This window comes from Pyxicephalus adspersus, chromosome 7 (assembly GCF_032062135.1).
Source record: "Pyxicephalus adspersus chromosome 7, UCB_Pads_2.0, whole genome shotgun sequence".
NCBI lineage: Eukaryota > Metazoa > Chordata > Amphibia > Anura > Pyxicephalidae > Pyxicephalus > Pyxicephalus adspersus.
The window spans coordinates 30,670,684-30,694,086 of record NC_092864.1 but is presented as its reverse complement, the minus strand read 5'-3'; the positions used below and the strand labels follow the sequence as shown (position 1 = coordinate 30,694,086).

The 23,403-nt window shown below is 43.9% G+C and overlaps 1 protein-coding gene across 5 annotated transcripts in view; it reads left to right on the top strand.

Moving 5' to 3' along the window:
* Positions 1-23,403, top strand: part of TNS1 (tensin 1) — a 271,239-nt gene that overhangs the window by 46,479 nt on the left and 201,357 nt on the right. Inside the window, exon 1 of one of the 5 annotated variants that reach the window (XM_072417967.1) lies at positions 11,919-12,242. The exons of the other annotated variants lie outside the window; for them this stretch is intronic. Coding sequence (XP_072274068.1) covers positions 12,162-12,242 — 81 coding nt within the window. The 5' untranslated portion in view covers positions 11,919-12,161. Of the gene's footprint in view, positions 1-11,918; positions 12,243-23,403 lie in introns of those variants that run through there. 5 annotated transcript variants of the gene reach the window in all.

Sequence of the window (23,403 nt, the reverse complement as noted above, 5' to 3'; positions counted from 1 at the left end):
ATGTTTTCCCCTGTATAAAGCACGCTTCATTAGGTGTTGTGTCTGCCGCAGGAATCCCCCCTCTCCTCCTGACCCCGTAAACATTTAGCATTGGAAGACCCAACAGGAGAGGCTGTTAAAATGTTCCAGCACAATGATGGCTGAGAATTAATAGAGAGTCACCCCTGCCAGCTCCGGCTCTGTGAATAGAGCCACCCTGCTGCTTCATGCAGACATTTATTTCTGAGTGACTTCCCTAATTACCGCCTCAATCACATAGATCTGTGCATGCATAGATCTGTGTGCTGAGGAATGGGGCCCTGTGGCCCCCGGATGTTGTCACTGGTAGATGCTAAGGTTTATGCTCGAATCAAACTGTGCAATGTTTTTAATGAATTAGGTGATTCAATAAAAAATAAAGAATTAAACGTTAATCTATTTGACCTTAAAATTAATTAAACATTGGTTAGGAGAGGCCATTCATATCGAGCCACCAGGTTATGGGGCAGTACTGAGGAGCTCACTGCTGCCCCCATTCATCTCTATTGGGCTACTGCAATGAAGCTTTTTAGTGGTGTTAGGAAGGGGAAACCACTACGCCAATCTGAAATTGCGCCAGTCTTTGGCACTTTTCACAGCTGCAAATGGAAGGCACTCCTAGGCACAGAGCAAATCACACCACAGGGTAATGCATTTGTATTTGTTGCCTATGTCTTTACAGCAGGAAAAGCAACCAGCTAGGCAAAAGAGACAACCAGAAACTCCACCACAATGCATACGTTTGCACAAAGTTGGTTCCAAGCTGTTCCCATACAGGTAAATAGGAGGAGTTGGCACAACGCTGTGTTTAATTGCAAGACTGAAATTGTCTCATTGAGATCTAAGGTGCCAAACCATAGCTGAAAGTTCCTGGGTTCACAGCAAATGAGGGCACCACATTGGGTACTGCCAGAACCAGGATTTGTATGTGACTGTAGCAACAGTTGCAGTGCATATTTCCAGGCATCATGTCGCTTTTGCAAACCCTTTTGCACTCTGTGTGTAAAAAAGGGATCCCAACCCCTCCTGTTCACTTGAATGGCAGAGGATGGGAGCACAGCTGAGTCTACAGCAGACCACTGTGGCTCCCCACAGGTCTGAAATGGCCCTCAGTCTCCTCTCCTCCGGTTATTAGATCACAAACCTGAGCCTGTATCAAGTATCAGGGTGAGAGGCTGCACCAGGGGCTGATCTGGATTACATGATTTATGAACGCTGCCAAAGGCTGCAGCCTGGATATTCATAATTGTGTCACCTCTAAACTGGCATCTCAGTTACCTATGGATGGTATTGGATGAACAAGGATAGAAAGGAGACATTCTCATGGGGGCACTGTGACCCCTGTGAGGGGTAGTAGATAGCTATAAGTATTTATACACATGCATTGATTTAACAAAAGGGTGCTGTGTTCTTTAAAAGCTTGATATGTAGATTTCCGTCTACTAGGTAAATATCAGCATCATTCAACTTGCATCCTCTGTACCCAGGCTGCCATTGACCTAGTGCAGCATAAGAATGGACAGTGAAGGATAATGAGCTCATGAAAAGCTAATCTCTTTTTCAGCACTGAAATGATTGGCTCCCTGTGCTGCATCTTCTTCTCCACTCCTGCTCTGCTGTACATAGACTGCACTAGGCTGATGCCAGGTCACATTCAGGCTCATTAAATACATTAAACAATGTAATAATGATTCCAAAGCTTCGTTCATTTGTGTCTTTTCTATCTGCCCGGAGCTCAGCATTATTGTGTTTGATATCATTATTTACAACTGGGATGCAGACAATGGGAGAGCGGCCTGCTTGTACTTGAACAAAAAAGTCTCAGAGAAAGGCTCCAATCATTTCAAGTTCCTGGCCAGCTAATTAAGCATCTCCCGCACACAAGAGGCAGCAATGTATTCCTTTACCAAAGGGTAAAGGTGACCCTGATGGAAAACAGCTGACATTCCGGCTTTCACGTGGTCACGGCCCACTCTCTCTCTCTCACTTTGCCTTAAGGGGCTCCGAGGACTAAACAAAACACATTGGGAAGTGCCAGTCCCATTGATTCCCTGAGCACAATGATATCTTTATACAAATGGAGAATATTGGGGACAGATCAGAACCATTGTGTACACGGCTCCAGTGCACCCACATAGGAAAGGTCGCCTTTGTCTCCATAAGGGCCGCGCCCTCTACGCTTTTTCCCAGCTGAAATAACAATGATGAAAGCCTTTCTTATTCCTTGAAGTGGACCCAGTAGGCAATATATATATATTTCTATTTCATAATTTTATTTTGTTTTTTTTTATTTATAGAGATCATAGCACCCAGACAATGGGCCTGATTTATGAAATCTCCCAAAAGACTGAAGAAGATATATTCTTATAGGAGAACCTGGGTGACCCGGCAAACTTGGAACTGATCTGGTCCAGGATTGAAAGCATTTGGGTGTCCCCATTGGAGGATTTGCCTATCAACCCTGTTCTGTGACAACATTTTAATTTTGATTTTCCCATCATTTTGGCCCTGATGTATTAAAGCTCCTCAACAATGGAGAAGATAGACTATCATAGGAGAACCTGGGTGATCTGGCAAACCTGGAATGCATCTGCACCAGCAGTAAAAAACATTTGCCAGATAATAGCAAATTATTTTTATTCATTCCAGGTTTGCTTGATCACCAAGGCTTCCCCATGATATTCTCCTGTCTTGGAGAACTTTAATAAATCAGGCCAATTACTTTTTTTTTTCTTTTCCTTCCATCTTTGCTCAGGCCTCCTCCAGGGTCACCAACTACATCCTGGACTGAGATACCGACTCAGAGATGAAAATCATGTTGCAGTTCTTGGCTGTGTTTTCCAACGTCTGGCACAGATCAGCCATTGCTGCAGCCTCTCATCATGTGATTGGATACAAAGTTACAATGTTGCATTTTGATCACTTGGGGAAAGGAAAGAAATGTTTCCTCCTATTATTATTATTAACCCTAATGACAATGACAAATGACAGACAGAAACAGACAGTGACACAGGAGGGGAGAGAACCCCGCCCCGAAGAGCTTACAATCTACCAGGTAGGGGAAGTAGCACACAATAGGAAGAGAGACCTGCAGCACATGGCTGATATAAGTTAGGACAGTTTTTTTTAATTATACTTTTATTTTGGAAACGTATGCTGTTACTATATATATCCATATGTCAGGGATTCTTTTTTTTTCACGCAGGCTTGAAAAGTTACAAACTGACCTGCATGTGGCTTGGAGTCCCCAAAAAACCATCCACACCTAGCAAACCATGACTTTGTGGTAACTGTAGATAATAATAATAATAATATTAAACAGGGTTTTTATAGTGCCAACATATTAGGCAGTGCTGTACATTAAATAGGGGATGCAAATGATAGACAGATTCAGACAGTGACATAGGAGGATGAGAGGACCCTGCCCAGAGGAGCTTACAATCTTAAAGGTGGAGGTATATATATTGTTAGCCATGGCATTGGATTGGTGCTTTTCAGTACAGATGCGTTTTTTTGCTCAGGTAGGGATGCGTTGGGTTGCTTCTGAAAATAAATGGCATCCTAGTCTAGCACAGTTTAGGGGCAGGGCCAGATTTTTCTTTTTTTCTCCCCTAGGCCAGCTAGCTCGAGGGCCGAATATGGGAGGGTGCCATAATGATAGTGAAGCGTATTTGTTGGGAGCCATGATATTTGTGGACAGAATAGCCCAATGCTAAGCAATTTTAGGAAATATAATGATAATATGACAGCTGGAATAGATGTAAAATTGTCACCCCAGTGGCCATGGTATACTTTGTGAGAAATCCAGCCCTATGTATGATGCCATGTGCTGACAACTGCCAACATCCTCCAGGTATACAAAAAGCCAGCGGGTGACTCGGCCCACCATTCTCTACCTGGAATATCTCTTGTGCGCAATTATCAAACTCTGCAGTGTCCAAGTCCTACAGAGTCAGGTGGTAAGGTGTTCCTAATAATTGTATGGCAGCCCATTTTTTTGCCTTCCTCCGGATCAGCTGCAGATTTTGCAGTATTTATTTTTGACTTTCGGTTGACCTCGATGGACACGTGTCTTTTTTCATTCCATGTAACATGCTCTCTTGGCTGTGTCTGACACGCTGTAAACATGTTTTATGTATTGCGGAAATCCAGACTCTATTAAAACCTGGCCCAGTGACATATTTATAGCAAGGAGCTTAGCCTGGGCCCAACCCTTGACCTCTGGGCCCATTCATCTACAACTGTTTCAACCTCTTAGTAAATCCTCCTCTAATAAGCCATCTCAGACCCTTTCAGTAGAGTTTGTTATCTCTCTGTCACTACTGTTTATATGTTTGTGCAATAAGTCAATGACAGCCCTGCATTTAGGTAACCTCAATGGTGGAAGGGTTGAGACCTCATAAAGCCCCATGTGACCTTGTAAGAGTTTATTAAAACCCCCAAATCCAATGACTCCTTGAACTCTGGGAGATGGGCAATGGTTAATGTGGAACTTGTCCAAGGCTTAGGCTCCCGCAGTTTTATGGATCCTTACAGCCCACAATTCCCTCTATAAAAGTTTACAATGGACAGATTCATTAAGTAGAATTAGATTTTTTGCAGTCTGGATTCCTAATTCCTGGAAAATGAAGGGCGCAAGTTTTCTTTTTAGGAGCGCACTCGGTTTGTGGTTAGCACTGCGGCTTGGCAGTACTGAGGGAGGGATGTGGAGAGTTAACAATGATTTTTAAAACAATAATGTTCCACATTGAGCCAACCCTGACTAAGTTTAGGCAAAAGAACAATCTGTAATAGTTAAATAATTCATAATATATGGTGGCGACCACTGGGGGGGGGGGGGGGGAGGGTCAGAGAAATCTAAAAAAGTATCAGTCCTTCCAAATCTGGGAAAGTTGGGAGGTATGAAGCCGGACAGTCCCTCCAAATCAGGGGTTGTTTGGGGGTAAGTTAATTTCCCAATAAAAAATAAATCTACACTTGTATACGCTACAAAATTCATGACAACACCTGCAATGCATTTTCTGGTTAAAAAAGTGCTGCATTTTACTGTGTCTTTGTGATCTATAGCATGAATCCATCCAAAAGACAACAAACACTCATAGTCCCTTGGTGCAGATAGTTTACTAGAGACCATGATACTGATCCCTCGGCATCAAGTGTGTTTTAAGAATTAGGAATGGGAGAGGGGTTATATTTAAATGCACTTTAAACCAATATTTTAGGAGTTGTTTTTTTTCTTTTCGAGGTTTCCCATTCTCATTCTGCATGCTTACAGTTTCAATACCAGCACGGCGCTTATTCTAATGAACCAGTTAAAGGGATAATCTACTTAAGAGGCTTGCAGTTAAATAAAAGTTAAATACAACAAAAATATTTTGCTTTCTGTAAAAACAATGAAAAGATTTCTCTTTCAATCCACATTCTCCTGCTGGAGTTCTTTTTTAAGTCAATATAATGATCATTTTGTGTGTATGGGGGGGTCTCACTTTGATGCAGAATGTGGACCTTGCACATTTTCTAATTAACTAATTAAAGGGATAATCTGCTTAAGAGGCTTTTTAAGGTAAATATCAGTTTATGGCTGACACTTCCTGAGATCTTTATTGCTGAGAAGGTTCCTTGTTAGTGATTTCACCAATACTTACAGGATCATAGGGGACTGATCTCAGCACTTTTATTAATCTATATCAGTTTTTCTCCATGGGGAACCTTGTAATAACTTTCAGGTCTTCAGGGAGCCCTTTATATAATTACTATATCCACAGCTCACAGTATATTAGTGGTGATCAGTAGGAAGAATTCCTCTTACATTGCTGGTCATTGGGAAGAATTTCACCCTTACAATAGCAAAAAAGATCATTGGGGTCACTTACACTGACCTGAGAGGTGTAAATTGCTCATTGCTAAAGGAACCCCTAACAACCAAAAGTTATCAGGCTGTCTCAAAGCTCATCAAAACCCAAAAACAACAATTGGATATATTGCAGCTGTCTGTAAATGCAGTGGCTGCTTTGGTTTCCTATTTTTATGTTTTTTTTCTTAATCCTGCCTGTAATGCACTTCCTGCCTTGGAGGAGCAGCGTTGTCACTCCAGGGAGGACTACAAAACACATCTTCCTGTGCTCCATAACATGAGGGAGGTGTTCTGTAATAATCAGATCCTTGTGCAGGCAAAAAGCTTTTTAGGGCTCCCTTGAAGAAGTGTTTTTGTAGTCAAGTTGAAAAGCTCATCAATTCTTCTTTGGTGCCCTATAGAGGGCAAGCAAATCTCCGGGTGCTCCACCAATCAACATTCAGCGCTCAGTGTAAATCTATCTCAGCGGAGTGACATTGCTGAAACATCTGTGTGCAAGTGCTGTGACTCTGGTTAGGAAGGATGGCGGGGCAACAATTTCTTTCTTTTAATCTTGTAATGCAGTGCCAGATTGTTTGATGAGTTACAAGCTGCTTTGAAAATGTCATTTTTTCTGTTTTTTCTTTACTTGTACTTTGAGATCCATGCTAGCACCCCATGCCAGGGCAAACATTGCATTGTTTCCATTTAACCTGTCTGCAGTTTGCACCATAACCGCAGACCAGTACTACAAAAATAACAATGTCATGTTTTTCACACACGTGAATGTTTCATTATTTCTCAATGGCTGGAGATTGATTTATAAATGTTCCCTTTAAAGCTCTGGGTATGATAACTGCACACATATATATGACACGCCTGAGAATTCTGCATGATTTTGGCCCCGTCCTCCGCTCAGCGATCCCTTCTTACATTTTTCGCCGTCTGATTTTCTGACGTTTATCCTTTGCTGAGAAAAATATCCTTGGAAGGTGATGGTGGAATCGTCCCAAAGTGCGTTTGGCCCAGCCAGCGAATGATTCATCGCATGTCCTGCAGCTCTGCGCTCTTTGTGTTTGTAATATGTTGGAGTACACATGTCGACATGTCTTCCCTGAGCAGCCGCCAAGTGTCTGGCTTCGATTACGGATTTTTACTGCTGGACAAAAACTGCAAGAAAGTTTAGTTCAGTCCAAGGAAGAGAGCAGAGTACTCTCCATGTACAAAGCTGTGACTGTAATGAGCATTTTGGGGCTCCTCACACCTGTGTGTACATATTGGTATATAAAAATTCTTTGTGTGCTCTACCTTGGTGCATTACTTCCTGTGATAAAGACCGGTCACTGCAGCTCTCTCACCTTATGCAGGGTGCCAGGTCTTGTCTCCGCCCCTCCTGTAGATTTCTACAGGCAGTCTGTAGTGGGTGGAGCTGTAAGACCCCTGCTCTGCTTCATATACAATGATGATTTACAAACTCATTTCCATTGATCTGGGCTTGGAAAGGGATTTAGTGTTTTCTGTATCTATCAATCTTTTGAAATTCCCAATTAAAATGTTGACCTAGGCAGGCTAAACAAACTTGATATAAACCAGATCATCAAATTTCATATATTAACGTATTAAAATAGCAAAATTTGCAATAAATCCTTTTTTTTTTTTTTTTATTGCATTCATGACAAAAGTCCTTAATCAGGCACTTCCTGTTGTGATGTGATAGCCTAGTATTGGTCCTTTGTTGTCCCCTATATCGCACCTTTATATTGCAATCTGATGACACTCATTACTCAGGCACAATCTCTTCTCACTCTTACTAGTCCAGAGTATTAATGTGCAGTTGGTGCTAGAGCATGTGCATGTAGACAGGAAATGATGGAGCTGTCTCTTGTAGTTCTCCCTTTCACCACTTGATGTCCTTAGTCTTCTAGCTGAATGACGGCCGGTGATATTCAATCCACTTCTATTAGCCAGGCTGCCATGGATCCTCCCACATCTGGTGATTTGACAGTGACAGGAGAAGCAGCAGGCTGATGAGGTTATCTCTCTGTCACTCTCCCGTTGCTTGTTAGCACATATATTAATTTATTGTTTGTGCTGCTTCTCTCCATCAGTCTAAGCTCTGCTATATGGAGACAGAAACTAATCCCAGAATTTAATACTGGTATATAAAGGAGCTGATTTTATGGGTAAGACCCTTTCATACCTCCAATTTTGATCATTCTAATAAAGGCAGGTACTTCCTGCAGTATTTCCTTATGATAATGGGATTTATTATCCTCTTTGGAGGATCTCATTTAGTGTATTAGCAGCAGCATGTTTGCCTTTTTTCTAACTGGCCCATTTAACAGCCGATATTTTCTCCTTTCAGACCACAAAGCGAAGTCTTTAAGGCCTACAAATCTCTCAATGGCTTTCTTTGTTCACCTCGGCCCTTGAAAACAGCAAATATTTTCTTCTTGATCAAATTAATTCCAGTTATCTGTCCCTGGGGGGCTCTCCGAACGGCCGGCCAGCGTTTGCTGAACATCTTCCTGCCTTGTTAGTAGTGAACCATAAACATGTCGAGGCTGCTCCAGCTGTATAAGCAAAGCAAGGCCATTAATGCTGGGCCGAGGATCAATCCTCTCTGAGCCATTATTTAGATGTATTTGTGGGCAATTCATTGGGTTGAAAACCACAGCCACATCTTCATGAATGGATCTGCAAGCCGGGCTTTACACCTTACAATGTGAGCGTACAATCTGTGTACAATCAGCTTTAGATTTAATATGTAAACCTACTTCAGATCTTGGGGCAAATATTACCCCACACCTTTTCATCCCCCTAACCCATCCTGCATTTTTATTCTTGTCAGGCAAGATATTCCTAAATCCTATGATTTTCAAAGTATCACAAATCTATTACTGCACTGGCCCCTACACTGCATTGATGTCACTGATGTAGATTGTTGTTCTGAATCCAGAAAGGACCCTACCAATGGACAGCCAATAGGAAGGTACCATGCCACTTTTGGATCAGTGCCATGTGACCATATAGTTTAATAAACTTTGAAATAGGAGAATTTACCTAAAAGCAAATCTTGGGGCAAATATTAACCCAGCCCCCTATACTCCCCTTAACCCATCTTGCACTTTTTGTACCCAATATATCTATTTCCACCACCCAGGACCCTTAATTCCTGGTAACTTAGCCATTGCTGCAATTACCCCCCACTGGTTGGTCCCTGTAGTCCCTTGGGCTGATGTCATTGCTGCAGATCTTCTAGATCCTGAGAGGAACAGCCAATAGGAACAGATGTTGGCACCTAAAAAGGACTCCTTTTTCTAAAAACAGGAAAAGGGACTGAGGGTCACATGACCACAGTAGGTGTAAAAGGGCATTTTTTTTAAATGATAGAGCAGCTAGTGGAGGATAGCAGGGTGACCCCCCAGGATCATCTTTATCTACCCAACCAATCAGCCTCTGCTTTGCATAGCTTTGTACATTGGTAGATCCATAGAAGATTGTACAGTCAGAATATGTGTATGCTGAGCTTGAAGGTTGTGGTGAGCAATTAGAATCCCTGTTGGGTTTTTATTGCTGTGTCCCTGCTGGGGAGATTCATCCTCTGTATTCACCATGCTGAACATCATCATCAGGACACACAGGGCCTGATTTATTAAAGCTCCCCAAGACTGGAGAAGATAGACTATCATGGGTGAACCCGGGCCATAAAGGAAATCTGGAATGGATATATATAAAAATGGAAATTATTTGCTATTATCTGGCAAATGTTTTTAATTCTGGAGCAAATCCATTACAGGCTTGCTGGATCACTCAGGTTCTCCCATGATAGTCTATCTTCTCCAGTCTTGGGGAACTTTAATAAATCCTGACACAAATTGATGGGAACATCAAAAATAAAAAGTTGTCACAGAACAGGGTTGATGGGTAAATCCTCCAGTGGGGACACCGACTATTTTTCTGTTGCTTCCTGTTGCAGTTTTAGTTAAATGAAGCCGGGGGATGGGAATGTCAGCCTTTCATAGATAATCATTGCAGCCTGTATGTATCTCAGGACGGTGCGTTCTTTAGATTTTGGCTGCATGTCGCTGTCTGCACTCCGCACAATATTCATTAATGTTTCACTAATCCAGATCTTACATTGTACGCAGCGTCCTCATAATGGAGCGGTGATGATGGTGCCGATAATTATGTTTAATCATATCTCAACCCAACCACAGAAATGTCAGACATGGTGGCTTTCCATGGGGAGAAACATCAGGATAAAGTGCACAATGATTGGGCAAAGATTGGTAGAGTCACTACATTCCCACCAATCAGAAGGGCAGGTTTTGTACACAATCAATTGAGGGTTAAATTGGCTTGTGCTTGCTAGACCTAGAAGATTTTCCTTACATTGGAGAGATTTCCTTTCACTTCCTGTTGAGACTCAAGACTGGAAGTAAAGGAAAATCAACCCAATGAGACGCAAAAATTGTTTTTTTTTAATGCTTTTTTATAACATTGGTGTCTTTTAAAGAACTTTACCGAGACCATAGTCTTGTGATCATCATTGCCATTCTCACTAAAAAAAGTGAAACTTACTGAAACATTGTATGTCTCTCAGATCTTGGTGTTAAATTTCCCAAATCTAGGCACCTCTCTTGACTGCTAATATTTTTCATTTATAGTGATAATGGGAGGAGTTAGGATCACACAGTGGGCGGGTGCGGCCAAAACTCCAAATTTTACTAAAACTGTTCAGGGGAGACGTTTCCACCACAGCCCAATAGCTAATGGAGAAGAAATCTTGATTAACCCCAAATATAACTTCATCAGGTCCCCTGATATTTTTATTTTGGGCAGCTTGAGCTGCAACACATTTGGTGATGGCCAATTTGCTTATCTATGATGCTGGCAAAGGTTTGGCAGATGTCGGCGTGCACCTGGAACCCATCCGCATCATCTATTTTAAATCACACTTCTTGTTGACCTGGTGAAATATGGCTGTTCTGGGTTTTTAAGAAGCGGGGGGGGGGGGGGGTTTCAATGAGAGCTCCTGCATCCTTTTCTGCTCCTTCTTCATCCTGCATCCAGCTTCTTTCTGATTCTTCCCCGCTTTTAGACTAATCCCCCGATATTCTTTTGGACAGCTTAAGCTGCAACAGATTTGGTGATGGCCACACTGGCAATCTATGATGATGACAAAGGCTTGGTAGATGTTGGTGTTGACCTGACGCCCATCCACAACCTCTATGCTAAATCACGTTTCTTCCTGACCTGCTGAAATACAACAACTTGGGCCCTGAGCCATGTTCTGGTTCTGGCTCAGGTTTGGCCCGAGCCATGTTCTGATTCATATACCCGTTTATACCCCACTTTAGGGACGGATCCAGTCCCTTGATATTTTTTTTGGACAGTTCAAGCTGCTACAGATTTAGTGATGGCCACATTGGCCTCCTTTCCAAGTCTTGCGTCTTCCTGACCTGGTGAAATGCGACCCTTGTTGGGGGTTCTTCTATGAGAGCTGCTGCATCCTGTTCTTGTCCTCATACCACTTATACCCAATCTTTAGACTGATCGGTTATATTTTTTGGTGGCAGATAATGGCAAAGGCTTGGTAGATGTTGGCATTGACCAGATGCCGATCCACCCTACATCACGCTTCTTTTGGACCCGGCAAAGGACGGCCCTTGTGGGTTTTTGGGGGTTTTTCTATGAGAGCCGCTGCATCCTGTCCGGTCCCCATACCCCTTTCCCCGAGGTATCACTCAGCTCCACAGCCAAGAAGAAAGAGAAAAAAGACCCCTCTTTTTTTCCTTCGAAGGTTGAGGAGGTGTGTAGGTGGGGGTGGGGTGACATGGGGGGCTGAGGTATACGGTGCAGAGGAAATACCAAAGAATTAAATTTTTTTTTTTGCTCTCTAAAAAAGTTTTCTTGTCGCTGGCAGGCTATGGATGGAGAAGGGAGGGTTGGTGATGGTGGGGGGGGAGGCGGAGGGACAGCAGACAGCACCTCCCCTCTCTTCAGGAGGTGTGAGGACGAAGAGAAACTTGGAAAGAAAGAGGCAGGGACTGCTAGAGAGGGAAAGTGTGATGTGGAGTCCCTAGAACGGTGAAATCTTACCCGTACAGAACGTCGCCATCGCAAGGGGCAAATAAACCCACCCGTGGAGCAAGGACGTAACCAATCCCTGGGCACGCCGAGGGGATTCCAAGGGGTTAATCTATCGCTTGTTACCTGACCGCTATGGAATCGATGGCCCCGGTCCTGAGGGGTCTGGTTGCTGCTGCCTCGGTATAAGGTCCGCCGCGGCGATTTTACCCCAACGATGCCCTCTGCGTCACTGTGTCCCCGACGTCCACGCACAGACCCCAGAATGACCTGGCTTTGCCTGTCCTGTATGCTCTGGGTACGTAGATTTTCCCAAATCCTCCGGGCTTGTCATGAGCTTTGCCCAAATCCCCCAAAAATATGGAAACTGTGACACGGTGACCGCAGCTTTTGTACTGAAGTCATTGCGTATGTGGTTGTGTTGGCAGCGGTCGTTTCCGTAAGATACGTTTGGGGTTGATGTGCCAGAGCACTGAGAGGATTTTTATAAGATAGCCATGGGTAAAATGCTGGGAGCGCCCGGGGCTGACCGCATTCGGGTTGCTGTGGGTTACTGCATCCTGCACATGGCTTCAGAATAGCCATTGATACATTGTTACCATTCTGCGTTGTATTAGATTGTTGGCGAATGTTGGAGCTCATTTGCATACCTGTATTCTGCATTGACCTTTCTAATTAGATACAGAAATTGTTATTTCTTTGCGGACCGCATGATTTAGAATTCTCGGATCAGAAAGTGATGTCGCTATGGGTTACTACTTCCTGCACATTATTTCAGACTGAACATTGATACGTTGTTACTGTTCTGTGTTGCATTGGCTCATCAGAGTATAATTCTGCTTTTTATAATATTTGTTTTGTTTTCCTTTTTCTTTTTTTTTGCATGCAGCACTCAAAGTATTTGAAGCTGGCTGGGGTTGCTATGGGCTACTGCACCCTGCACATGGCTTTGGATCAACCATTGATACATTATTACCATTCCTTTAGCATATCTGTATTCTTGTAACCTTTCTAATAAAATGCTGAAATGATTATTTCTTTGCTGACTTCATGATTTATAAGTCTCAGATCAGAGAGCGATGTTGCTCTGGGTTACTGCACCCTGCATTTTGTTTCAGATTAACAAATTGTTACTGCTCTGTGTTGCATTGGCTCATAAGAGAATCATTTTGCTTTTATCCCCCTTTTTTTTGCCTGCACGCTGGCTAGGGTTGCTATGGGTTACTGCATCCTGCAAATGGCTTTAGATCAACCAGTGATACATTGCTATCGCTTTGTATTGTATCAGATGATTGGCCAATGTTGGAGCTCATTTGTATATCTGTATTCTGCATTGACCATGTGACCATTCTAATTAAATGTAGAAATTGATATTTCTTTGCTGAGCAAATAATTTACAATATAATTAAATCTGGTTTGGTTGCTATGGGTTACTGCACCCTGTAAAAGGCTTCAGATTAACCATTGATACATTGTTACTATTCTGTGTTGTATCACAACATTGGAGAATATTGCAGAAACATTGATTTATGACTTCTCCAATCTTTGGACAGTCTTGGGCTGGTTGCTAGGGGTTACTACACCTGTGATACCTTGAAACTGTTATGTATCAGAATATCATTCTATTATCTTGCTGATCCCTGCTTTACATTGAGGATCTGCAATTTCTATTTGGGTTGCTCTGGGTTACCCCCTCCAGCTGATTGGTTAATATGTTATTACCATTTTGCATTGTATTATTATTGTGCGCTTTAGAAAAATGTCAGACTGCCATTGGATGCAAAAATGTTCATGAGATACTGATCAGTGATTGGCTGCTGTCTGTCCATCCTCCACTAAGAGATGCTCCGCCTGGGCCGTCCATAATCAACTGGATTGGCCAATGGTGGTTAAGAGAGCTTTCACAGCCAATAGAAAACTGAATGCTGGGTAATTGTCACAGATTGGTTGTTGGTGGTTTTGCTGTATTCGGTGATTGTATTAGAAGCAGGCTGAGGATGCTCTGTGTATGGGTGCATGAAGGGGGAGGGGCATACATACTCCATGCAGATACAGAAGTAATAAAAGTCCCAGAACACCGATTGGATTTGTTTAAAGGGATACCAGACAGTAGTGACATATCCAACTGTAGCTGGCTGCCACAAACTGCAGAAATCCCTAGGCTTCATGCTGAGGTCATGTGATGCTGTGTAGAAGCTTCTCACACAGGTGATAGGTTACATATATTTTATATTAACCTCCAGGGTGCCAGAATCCCTATGATATGCTCATTTATTTATAACAGTATGCTGCAGGCAGGAGAAGTATTTCCTCAGTCTCCTCCCCCAGTGATCAGACTGCAGTCACCAGGTGTGAGGCTGCAGCAAGGAACTGATCTGTGTCAGACATTTGTGAACACAGCCACCAGGATTTACATGACTGTGCCAACTCTATGCTGGCACCTCAGTCCAACAAGCTGCTGGTGATGCCTAAATAAAGATAGCTCCGAAACCTGCCTATGCCATTGCAGGCCATGCTGGTGCATGTAGTTCCTCCACGTGTGTGCCCGCTCCATGGGTCTACATTATGTAATAAGTGCTATCGCATGTGCCAGCACCGAGTGTGAGCATCTTGCCTGAACTAATGAGCCTTCCGCCGCCATGGCAAACGCTGATTTACTGCTAACGCGCCATTGCGTAACATCATTTCACGGTTGGGCGGAGGGGGCGCCCGCTAATGGCCGGTTATATAATTGGACTTTGAGGGAAGTCAGCAGTGTTTGGCCCACATCAGGTGCTGGGCCCACATCAGGTGCTGGGATTGGTGTTTCCTGGCACGTGCAGCTCGAGGGAGAGTAAATAGACCGCACACATGGCAGGGGAACGCCAAAGTCACATGATCATCCCAAATAAAGTGGCCCCTTACATTACATTCACATATTCATTTCACATATTCTAAAAATGCTTCCTAGGCAGACCTGGATCACATGATCTGTGGCTACCAAGGCCATTGTGGCTGTTTAATGTCATTAGAGACATCACCATTTACTATCCAACCACAGGCTAGGGGAGGGACAAGACCTGCACATGTGACTTAACTGCAGCAGAATAAAATCAGGTCTTCTGTTCTGCCTGACATGTCTGTGTGTCAGAGCTGTGTAAATTTTAGGACTGGACAGGCAAAGCTTACAATTATTTGGCAGGATCTGTATAACTGTATAAAGATTCAGACAACTGCAGGCTGAAATCTGTGAGATCTGGGACAGTCGAGGGTCACAGTCTGGTATTTCCCAACAGCTGGAGAGCCCCGGGGGGTAACAGAATCCTAATCAGGATGTGGATGGGGATGAATAATGTCTCAGGTGAATCTTCTGTATCTCCCACCCAGAGAACATCTGTCCTGGTATAAAGTTACAGCCCTGTGAAAGGCCGGCCTGAAAGATAGACAAACTCCATGCAGACCCTGGTGGGTACAAGACACAGACTGCATAGACTAAAGTATTTGGATGGATGGACAGAAGGGATGGATTAATAAATACCTTCATATTTGTCACAATGAACTTGGTTTATTAACTTGGTGAACTTGGTGGACTATCATGGGGGAGCCAGGGTGATCCAGCAAACCTGGCATGGATTTCTTAAAAATCATTTGCTATTAGTTGACAAAAGTTTTCAATCCTGGACCAGATCCATTCCAGGTTTGCTGGATCACTCATTTCCCCCATGATAGTCTGTCTTTTCCAGTCTTGAAAGCTTTAAAACATCAGATCCAATGTCTCACCCATTGCCATCTATGATAGCTGCCCTCCCAATACCGTCCAGGAACAGGCGGTGCAGAGTAATGACAGGGTACAGATGTGTACAGTGCTCTAAAAATAACGCCCAGCACCAGAATTGTATTCTACAATATTTCACAATTGATTGTATTTTATAAGACATCCCCATCACAGGAGGAGCGCCCACACACTGCAACTGGGGCTCACATTGAATTTCTATCCATTCAGATAGGCACAATATTATTATATACTTATTATTATTACACAGTATTTATATAGCGCCATCATTTTACGCAGCGCTGTACAAAGTCCATAGTCATGTCACTAGCTGTCCCTCAAAGGAGCTCACAATCTAATGTCTGTACCATAATCGTATGTCATTACCGCCGTCTAAGGTCAGTTTTAGGGGAATGCCAATTAACCTTACTGCATGTTTTTGGGATGTGGGAGGAAACCCACACAGGGAGAACCTGCAAACTCCATGCAGATAGTGTCCTGGCTGAGATTCCAACCTGGGATCTAGCGCTGCAAAGGTTGGAATGCTAACCCCTGAGCCACTGTGCTCCCTGATAGACGACAACCAATGAGAAAACACCTTTTGTTATTTTGGAACAATTATACCAGCAGAGTATTTGCTGATTGGTTGTTTCTTTTTTTTTTTTCTCCTTTCTTATTTCATCTTTTTTTCTTTTACTCTCTTTCATTCTCCCTCTCTCTCTCAAGCTGCGTACACACTTCCAATTTTTATCGTTGGAAATGAACGACAAACGACCGATTGGCCATATGGGAGTGTCTCCATAGCTCTGTATGAGCCCCCATACAGACTCCGCAATGCCCCTGAATGGCCATCCACATGTTAGTGTAACAGCTCTAATTTCTCAGTGATCAGTCGGCTGTATTACCTCTGTCTGTCTGCTCCCCCCATCAGATGTGGCTGCTCTAAAGGACATAATTAATGGCCTTGTGGATGTCTCAGGTTGTGATGTTTGCAGGGGTCACAATGGCCCCATCCCTGGAACATGAGCTGAAGTGGCCCCTCTCTTTATTACCCCTTTAAAATCCTCAGGGTTTCCTTTTGCTGTAGCTGCGGGGTGAAAGGTCAGCTGAGTGGGAATTTAATTGAGTGATGAGGCCTGAGGCATGACGTATCTCTACACAGGGGTCACCCAGTCACTGTCACTCTGTGTGATCAGACGCCGCCACCCTCCATCCCGCCGCTGAGGGAACTTCTTCCACCAACCACTGATAGATCAAACATTGGTCCGGCAGTCCTGACCATTGGTGCTCTCAAGAATGCAGCCAGTGAAGTCCATGCATTGCTTCAGAATATTGCCCCTCTATGATGGCCATAGACAGTCAATTTTGGGGGGGGGTTTTTAGGAGGAAATTTTTACCAAAATTTGTACTGAAATGAATGTTTGATACAATGCAACAAAACACAAAATTAAGCAGTATTCTCCTTGTGATCCACACATCATCATGCTAATAATAGGTTCATCCCGTGATACTACAAGATCCTGTTTATCTGATCGCTTTATTGACACCTCAGCTTGTCTTCACCTCTATGTAAGTTTGATAGTTGCCTGGTGCTGGAAGTTATGTGCAGCCAATGAATCCTTTCTTGGTCAGGCCTGGGCTCCACATTCCTGGTTATCTGCAATACTAATGTGCAACTCCAGCCGGCCGCTGGAACCCCTCCAGGCCCCTTGTAGTTGGTTCTGTATCGGGGTCCCAGGGGCTGCTGTTCTTGTTTCTTTGTTTATTGACAACCATTAAATTCTGCAGAGCATCACAGAGGAATGAAACCATTGATAGTGGCACTTGGCTGCAGAGCTTACATTTTACTGTACACATTGGCCGTCTGGTAAAGCCAAATCCTCTGTTCTGCTGGGAAGCTTTGCCATCGCTTCCTGTTACAGAGACACTACAGAAAATTACAGGATTTCTAATCCTTTTCAAATGAGGAATAAAGTTTGGAATGATGGCAATGGTGAAGCAACAGATCTGTGGGCCCCTAGGGCAAATGACAAGGGCCCCCATGTGAAAGGTGGGTAGAGGCAGTCTTGGGCTCATCGATGATGTGTTGGCAAATAGTGCAGCTGGCTGTAGAATTGGGCGGAAGCTGATGGGGAAGAAGGATGGGCTGACCAAGTGGACAAGGACCTTGGGAATGAGGCAGTGCTCAGGTAGGTGGACTGTGTAGAGAAAAGAGGTGGCTGCCCGGTAGGTAGACAGTAGCAGGGAATGCGGTGGAGCCCTGATGTGTAGACACTGCCAAGAAACAAGGCAAAGTCAGGTAGGTAGGCCTTTTGACACTATTACAGAAGGTGGGTTTGGGTAGGCGGACAATGTCAGAGAAGGCGGTGGGGCCCAGGTAGGTAGACACTGTCAGAGATGGAGGTGAGACCCAGGTAGGTAGACACTGTCCAAGAAGGAGCTGGGTCCCAGGTAGGTAGGCACAGTCCAAGAAGGAGGTGGGGCCCAGGTAGGTAGACACTGTCAGAGAAGGAGGTGGGACCCAGGTAGGTAAACACTGTCAGAGAAGGAGGTGGGACCCAGCTAGGTAGACACTGTCCAAGAAGGAGGTGGGGCCCGGGTAGGTAGACACTGTTAGAGAAGGAGGTGGGACCCAGGTAGGTAGACACTGTCAGAGAAGGAGGTGGGACCCAGGTAGGTAGACACTGTCAGAGAAGGAGGTGTGACACAGAGGTAGACGCTGTGGACAAATAAACAAAATGTTCCCAATGGCAAACAATGATCACCCTTTGGCGCGTGGGCCCAGTCACAACTGTCACCCCTGTGACCCTGGGAAAAGTCCTACATTATGGAGGTGATGCATGCAAGCAGCACACGGATGACTCCTCTTGGTCTCTGGGTCCAGGACCCCAATACAAGTTAAAGGCTTTTGCCAGCCTTAGTGCCAAGCATCCACCTAATGGCCCCTGAACCTCTCTGGCCCCAGCCCAGCATTACAGGCTCCAGGAACCACGGCAATGAGAATTCCAGAACTGCAGGACTCAGTGCAGAATTTAGTTTTAGTGATTTCTGGAGATCTGGCGATGGTCCAGATAGTGAAATCAACAAGTTATGAATCAAATTCTCATTTTTTTAAAGTCCACAGTGATGGGTCAAACTCTGCCCTTAAGTTGAATCCTGCCACGAGAACTACAACTCCCAGCATGCCATGCAAGCCTAAAGATGGATCTGGGTCACCCATGCTTCAGGCTGCCTAAAGTGACTTTGTCATTGGAGAAATATGTAGGCCGCCAGTGTGGGCGAACCTCTCTAAATGCTGGTTACCTGGCTGCAAAAGATTTGCATTGGGGATCAGAACAAGCATGCATAACAGTCAGCCAGCTTTTTCAGAATGGGAGGAAAAAAAAGTAGAATTGCTGGTACTTGTAGTCCCCCAGTTGAAGACGCCCCCCAGGCGCCATAGACTGTTCTAGATGCCGCGCAGATGGCGTCACATCTTATTTAAAGGTATGAAAGGCGCAGTCTGGATTTGTAATAAGTTGGAGATTGGTCTGACAGCGCGGCGTTACACAAATCCCAAAATAGACGATTCTCTTCCTGCGCCCCGGACAGATTATTGGATGGTCACCAAGTGAAACATTTCCCTGGATGAGCCGAGAAATGGATATGGTACCTGATTTCCTGACCGCGGCCGGCGAGAGGGAGCCGAAACAACGGAGCTTTATGGCTGCCAACAAGTGGAGGCGTCATCACCGTCACAACCAATGAGATATCAGCAGGCAATTTTAGGGTTTGCTCAATAAAAATGAATTTTGGGAATTTGTCACTTTGGGTGCAGTCAGGGGGCTCAGTGATTGGCTGTTTTTTTTTTGTTTGTTTTTTTTTTTATAGTGTTTTATACAGTTTTTTTTTTTTTTTTTTTTTATTAATAGGGTCGGTTGCTGAAACAGGATGAATGCCTTTAACATTTGCTGCACATTTGGTCAGATTTTCACTTCCGACCAAACGTGCAGCGTATCCTACAGGCAGTGAATGTTGCTGGCAGTGAATGTAGTAAAAGCAAAATTTTCCATACCAAAGGTGCAAAATCGCTTCGAAAAACATCTCCATTTCATCCACCCTCAGAAAAAATCCGGATCAAATGAAGATTCCACTATGAAACGGCAAAAAAAAAAAATCACGATTATTACCATCTGGATGGAAGGCGGAGCCAGCAGATTTCAGGTCTTTATTGTTTGGTGTCTCCTCCCTTGTATATAACTCTGGCCGGCGTGTTGCTCCAGGGACGGTGCAATGTTTCTTTAATAGGAATTGTGGTTTTTTTTATAATGCTCAGCTTCAGCTCAAATCTGAAAAAAAAACCAATGTATTTATTTTTGCAATTGTTACAAAAAATACAAATTCTGCAAATGTAATCTGATACAATGTAATTGTATCAGTGACATCATCAAAGTGCAGAAAGAAAGGCTGTAGGAGGGGCCTAACAAATCCCACCCACTACAGGTTGCCTGTAGAAAACTACTGAGGGGGCGGAGACAAGACCATTCTCCCTGCACAAGAAGAGAGAGCAGCAGTGGTTGGTCTTTATTACAGGACGTTCCAGCACAGAGGCAAAGTGTCACCTTGGCTTATGCAAGATAGGAGAGATTCCCAAAACTTCCTATCCTGGAAACCAAACAGGAAATGAGCCAAAATCTGGGTTCACAGAAAATTTTAAAAGCCTGGTGGAGTTTTACTACTTCTTCACCCTCCTCGGATCTTATTGGCTATTGCATTGACAACACTTTTCTCACATGTTCCTTCTGACCTGGGGAATTGTCCCCCCCCCCCCCCCACACACACCCCAGGGCTTCCTTTGAAATGTGCTGGATTATTACCCTTCGCTGCCTAATTTGATTTGCCGGTTCACAGGTTGCTTGCTTGCACATGACCCATCCATCCAGGTCCATGGGGTGGACTGTCCTCCTTTACCGATGCCTTGTTGGAGGGGCCCCCAATACGGGGTCATGGAATATTACGAGTCGAAAAGTCACAGCCATGAAGGTTAATGAGCTTCCTCAGCTGGCCAGCTGCACACAGCAGGGCCCCATTCATCCTGTAGGTGCTGGAAGACGTGAAGTGACATATTTCACATTTCGCTGGTAATTCTCGGAGAATTCAGCATAGAGAAAAAAAAGCTGAGGGAGACTACGGGGACACATCAGAGGATGAGCCGACCATTGTATAAAGGACGAGGAGGGGGGGGGGGAACAGAACTCCTCCAGCTAATATCATCTAAGATACATCAACACACGAAAGTACGGCACCATTCTTATTCAGGCATCAGATGGGGGTCACCATCTACATGATGGTGATGGTGTCTGTGAATTTCTTGGCATTCTTTGCAAACCAAATGCTGCTACATTACTCCATCAATGTAATTGGTCAACTGATCAGGGGTTATAATTATGGCCAATAGGATCCTTCATTTTACAAGGACACCATCTCATTAAACCAGAATTACAGTCTGAGCTAATGCTCCCAGAATCTTTTGCAGAACTCTAGAAGGAAACTTTATGACCCCCCCAATTGGAGTTTTAAAAAGATGGCCATGGCAATGTCCTCTCTCCAACCTCCTATTACATGCGGGTTCGATTGAACGTGAAGCCCCTAGGTGTAGATTTGTCCTGATCGCCGTAACTTGGCTGCACCTCTCTGTTTTCATTATTCCGTCATAATTGAAGAAGAGGTATAGATTGCTATAGCACTGCATATCATAAATATTGCCAAGTGCTCTGATAAAATTGTGTTGCATTTTAATGCTGCTGATCTCCTGTGGCTGCTTTGTATACATGTCTTGTCTACGTGTACTACATACAACGGCATTTCTCAGCATGGGATTACTCATGGTGACAACACTGGACCATGCTGGTGTTGAAATATTCACTTGTTGTCACCAGTCACATGGGCTTCTGATGGAGACAACACAGGGGAGTGACAACGTTTCCTGATTGTGCTGTGGTGTTGACATACCCCGTCACAAAGCACCCCTGGTGGAGACAACAAGTAGCCACATTTTGCACCAGCGCAGTAATTTTTTTCCCTGGGCATTGCTTTAGTGCACCCATGGTAGTAATCTTCCAATCAGGCTGGGCTCAGAAGAATTGGGTTGCATGATGTTAATCATGAGATTAGCGACATCTAGTGATTAAAAACGGTATTGTAGGTGTCTGGTGAATATTGCTGCAAAACTATTTTATGAACCTTTTTAATGAACTATTCCTATTTTATTCTTCTTATATTTCATATTTCTCTGCAAGTCTTGCTTTCCATTTGATCTGATTATTTTTACCAGCTGATCACATGAATTCAAGCCCTGGAGCAGACACAGCGTAAACAAGCCTCTCATTGCCTCAACGTTCAGACTCTCTCCTCATTTTTTTAAAAGCAGCAAGAAATTAATTTTAGCCAGCGCATAGTTTGCTAATCTGCAGGTCCAAATATGGGCAAATTCTGGGGAGCGCCCCTTAGGGTGTTGTCAGTAAACCCCAAGCCCAGCTATATTGTTCTGGCAGTTGTGTCAATAGCAGTTTATCCCAGGCTTAGCTGCAGTCAAAAGCCTCCCTGTTAATTGCGTCTTCATTAAACACAGCTGTAACAATGCAATCAGCATATCATTATCACCCCCTCGCATAACAAGTCATTGCTGTGTCTAAACACTGCTGCAGCAGCAATTACTTAGAGCGGGGAGTGTTTACACAACAGTGCTAATTACTTGTGCTGCAGCAAAATGACATTTTATACAACCATTTAGGGAAATGGCAAGAAAATTGAAGCAGATGATGAGGACATGCGCAATCCGTGGAATTAAAGAGTCACTATAGGTGAGGATCGGCAATGTTCCAGAACTTGAAGATCAGCTGTAAGCTAAGTTCAGATCTGTGGCATCCCAGTGGTGGGCACCTTGTCAGCTGCACTGGTTCTTAAAGTGGAACTAAACCCACAATATTAAGGCATCATTATCTTCTTCTTTCTTCCTGTATATCTTGATTGGCCAGGATAAGGATAACTGTTCCAGAGTTCATTCCTTGCCGGCACACACAGGTGCAGCCAGGATTGCCAGGCATCCATGCAACCAAAACTGACGCTGCACATACGCAGCTCAACTTCTTGCCACATACCTGCAGCTGGGATTACTGGGCCCCATAGCAGATGGGCCCTCTCCCTATGTCTAAAAGTTTCAACATTGCAAAAGTGGTACCCATTGCCCCTGATTTATTAAAGATCTCAAAGGCTGGAGAGAATATATTTTCAGAAGTGAAGCTGGGTGATCCAGAAAACATGGAACATTTCAGGTTGTTGGATCACCCAGCTTCACTTCTGAAACTGTATTCTCTCCAGCCTTGGAGAGCTTTCATAAATAAGGGCCATTGTCCCTCCCATAATGGCGGCCCAGCGTTCAGGTAGGTAGGAGGGATTAATGCAGGAGGAACATCTCCTGTCCCTTTCTGCAATAATGACCAACCTGATTCTGGATTTTTAAAAGTGTAAATTTAGTTCAGGTTTAAAGAACCAGCCTTTGCACATTTTACAGCGGCTATTTGAACTACCTACTACCACCATTCGTTCTCTATTGGCTGTCCGAGGTGTGGCATAGACCCCGAGGAGGCAGGTAATTTTTATTGGACTTTTAGTCATAGGTTATATTTAAATTTTCATTTCTGGTGTCGTCATTATGATATCTCCCCAG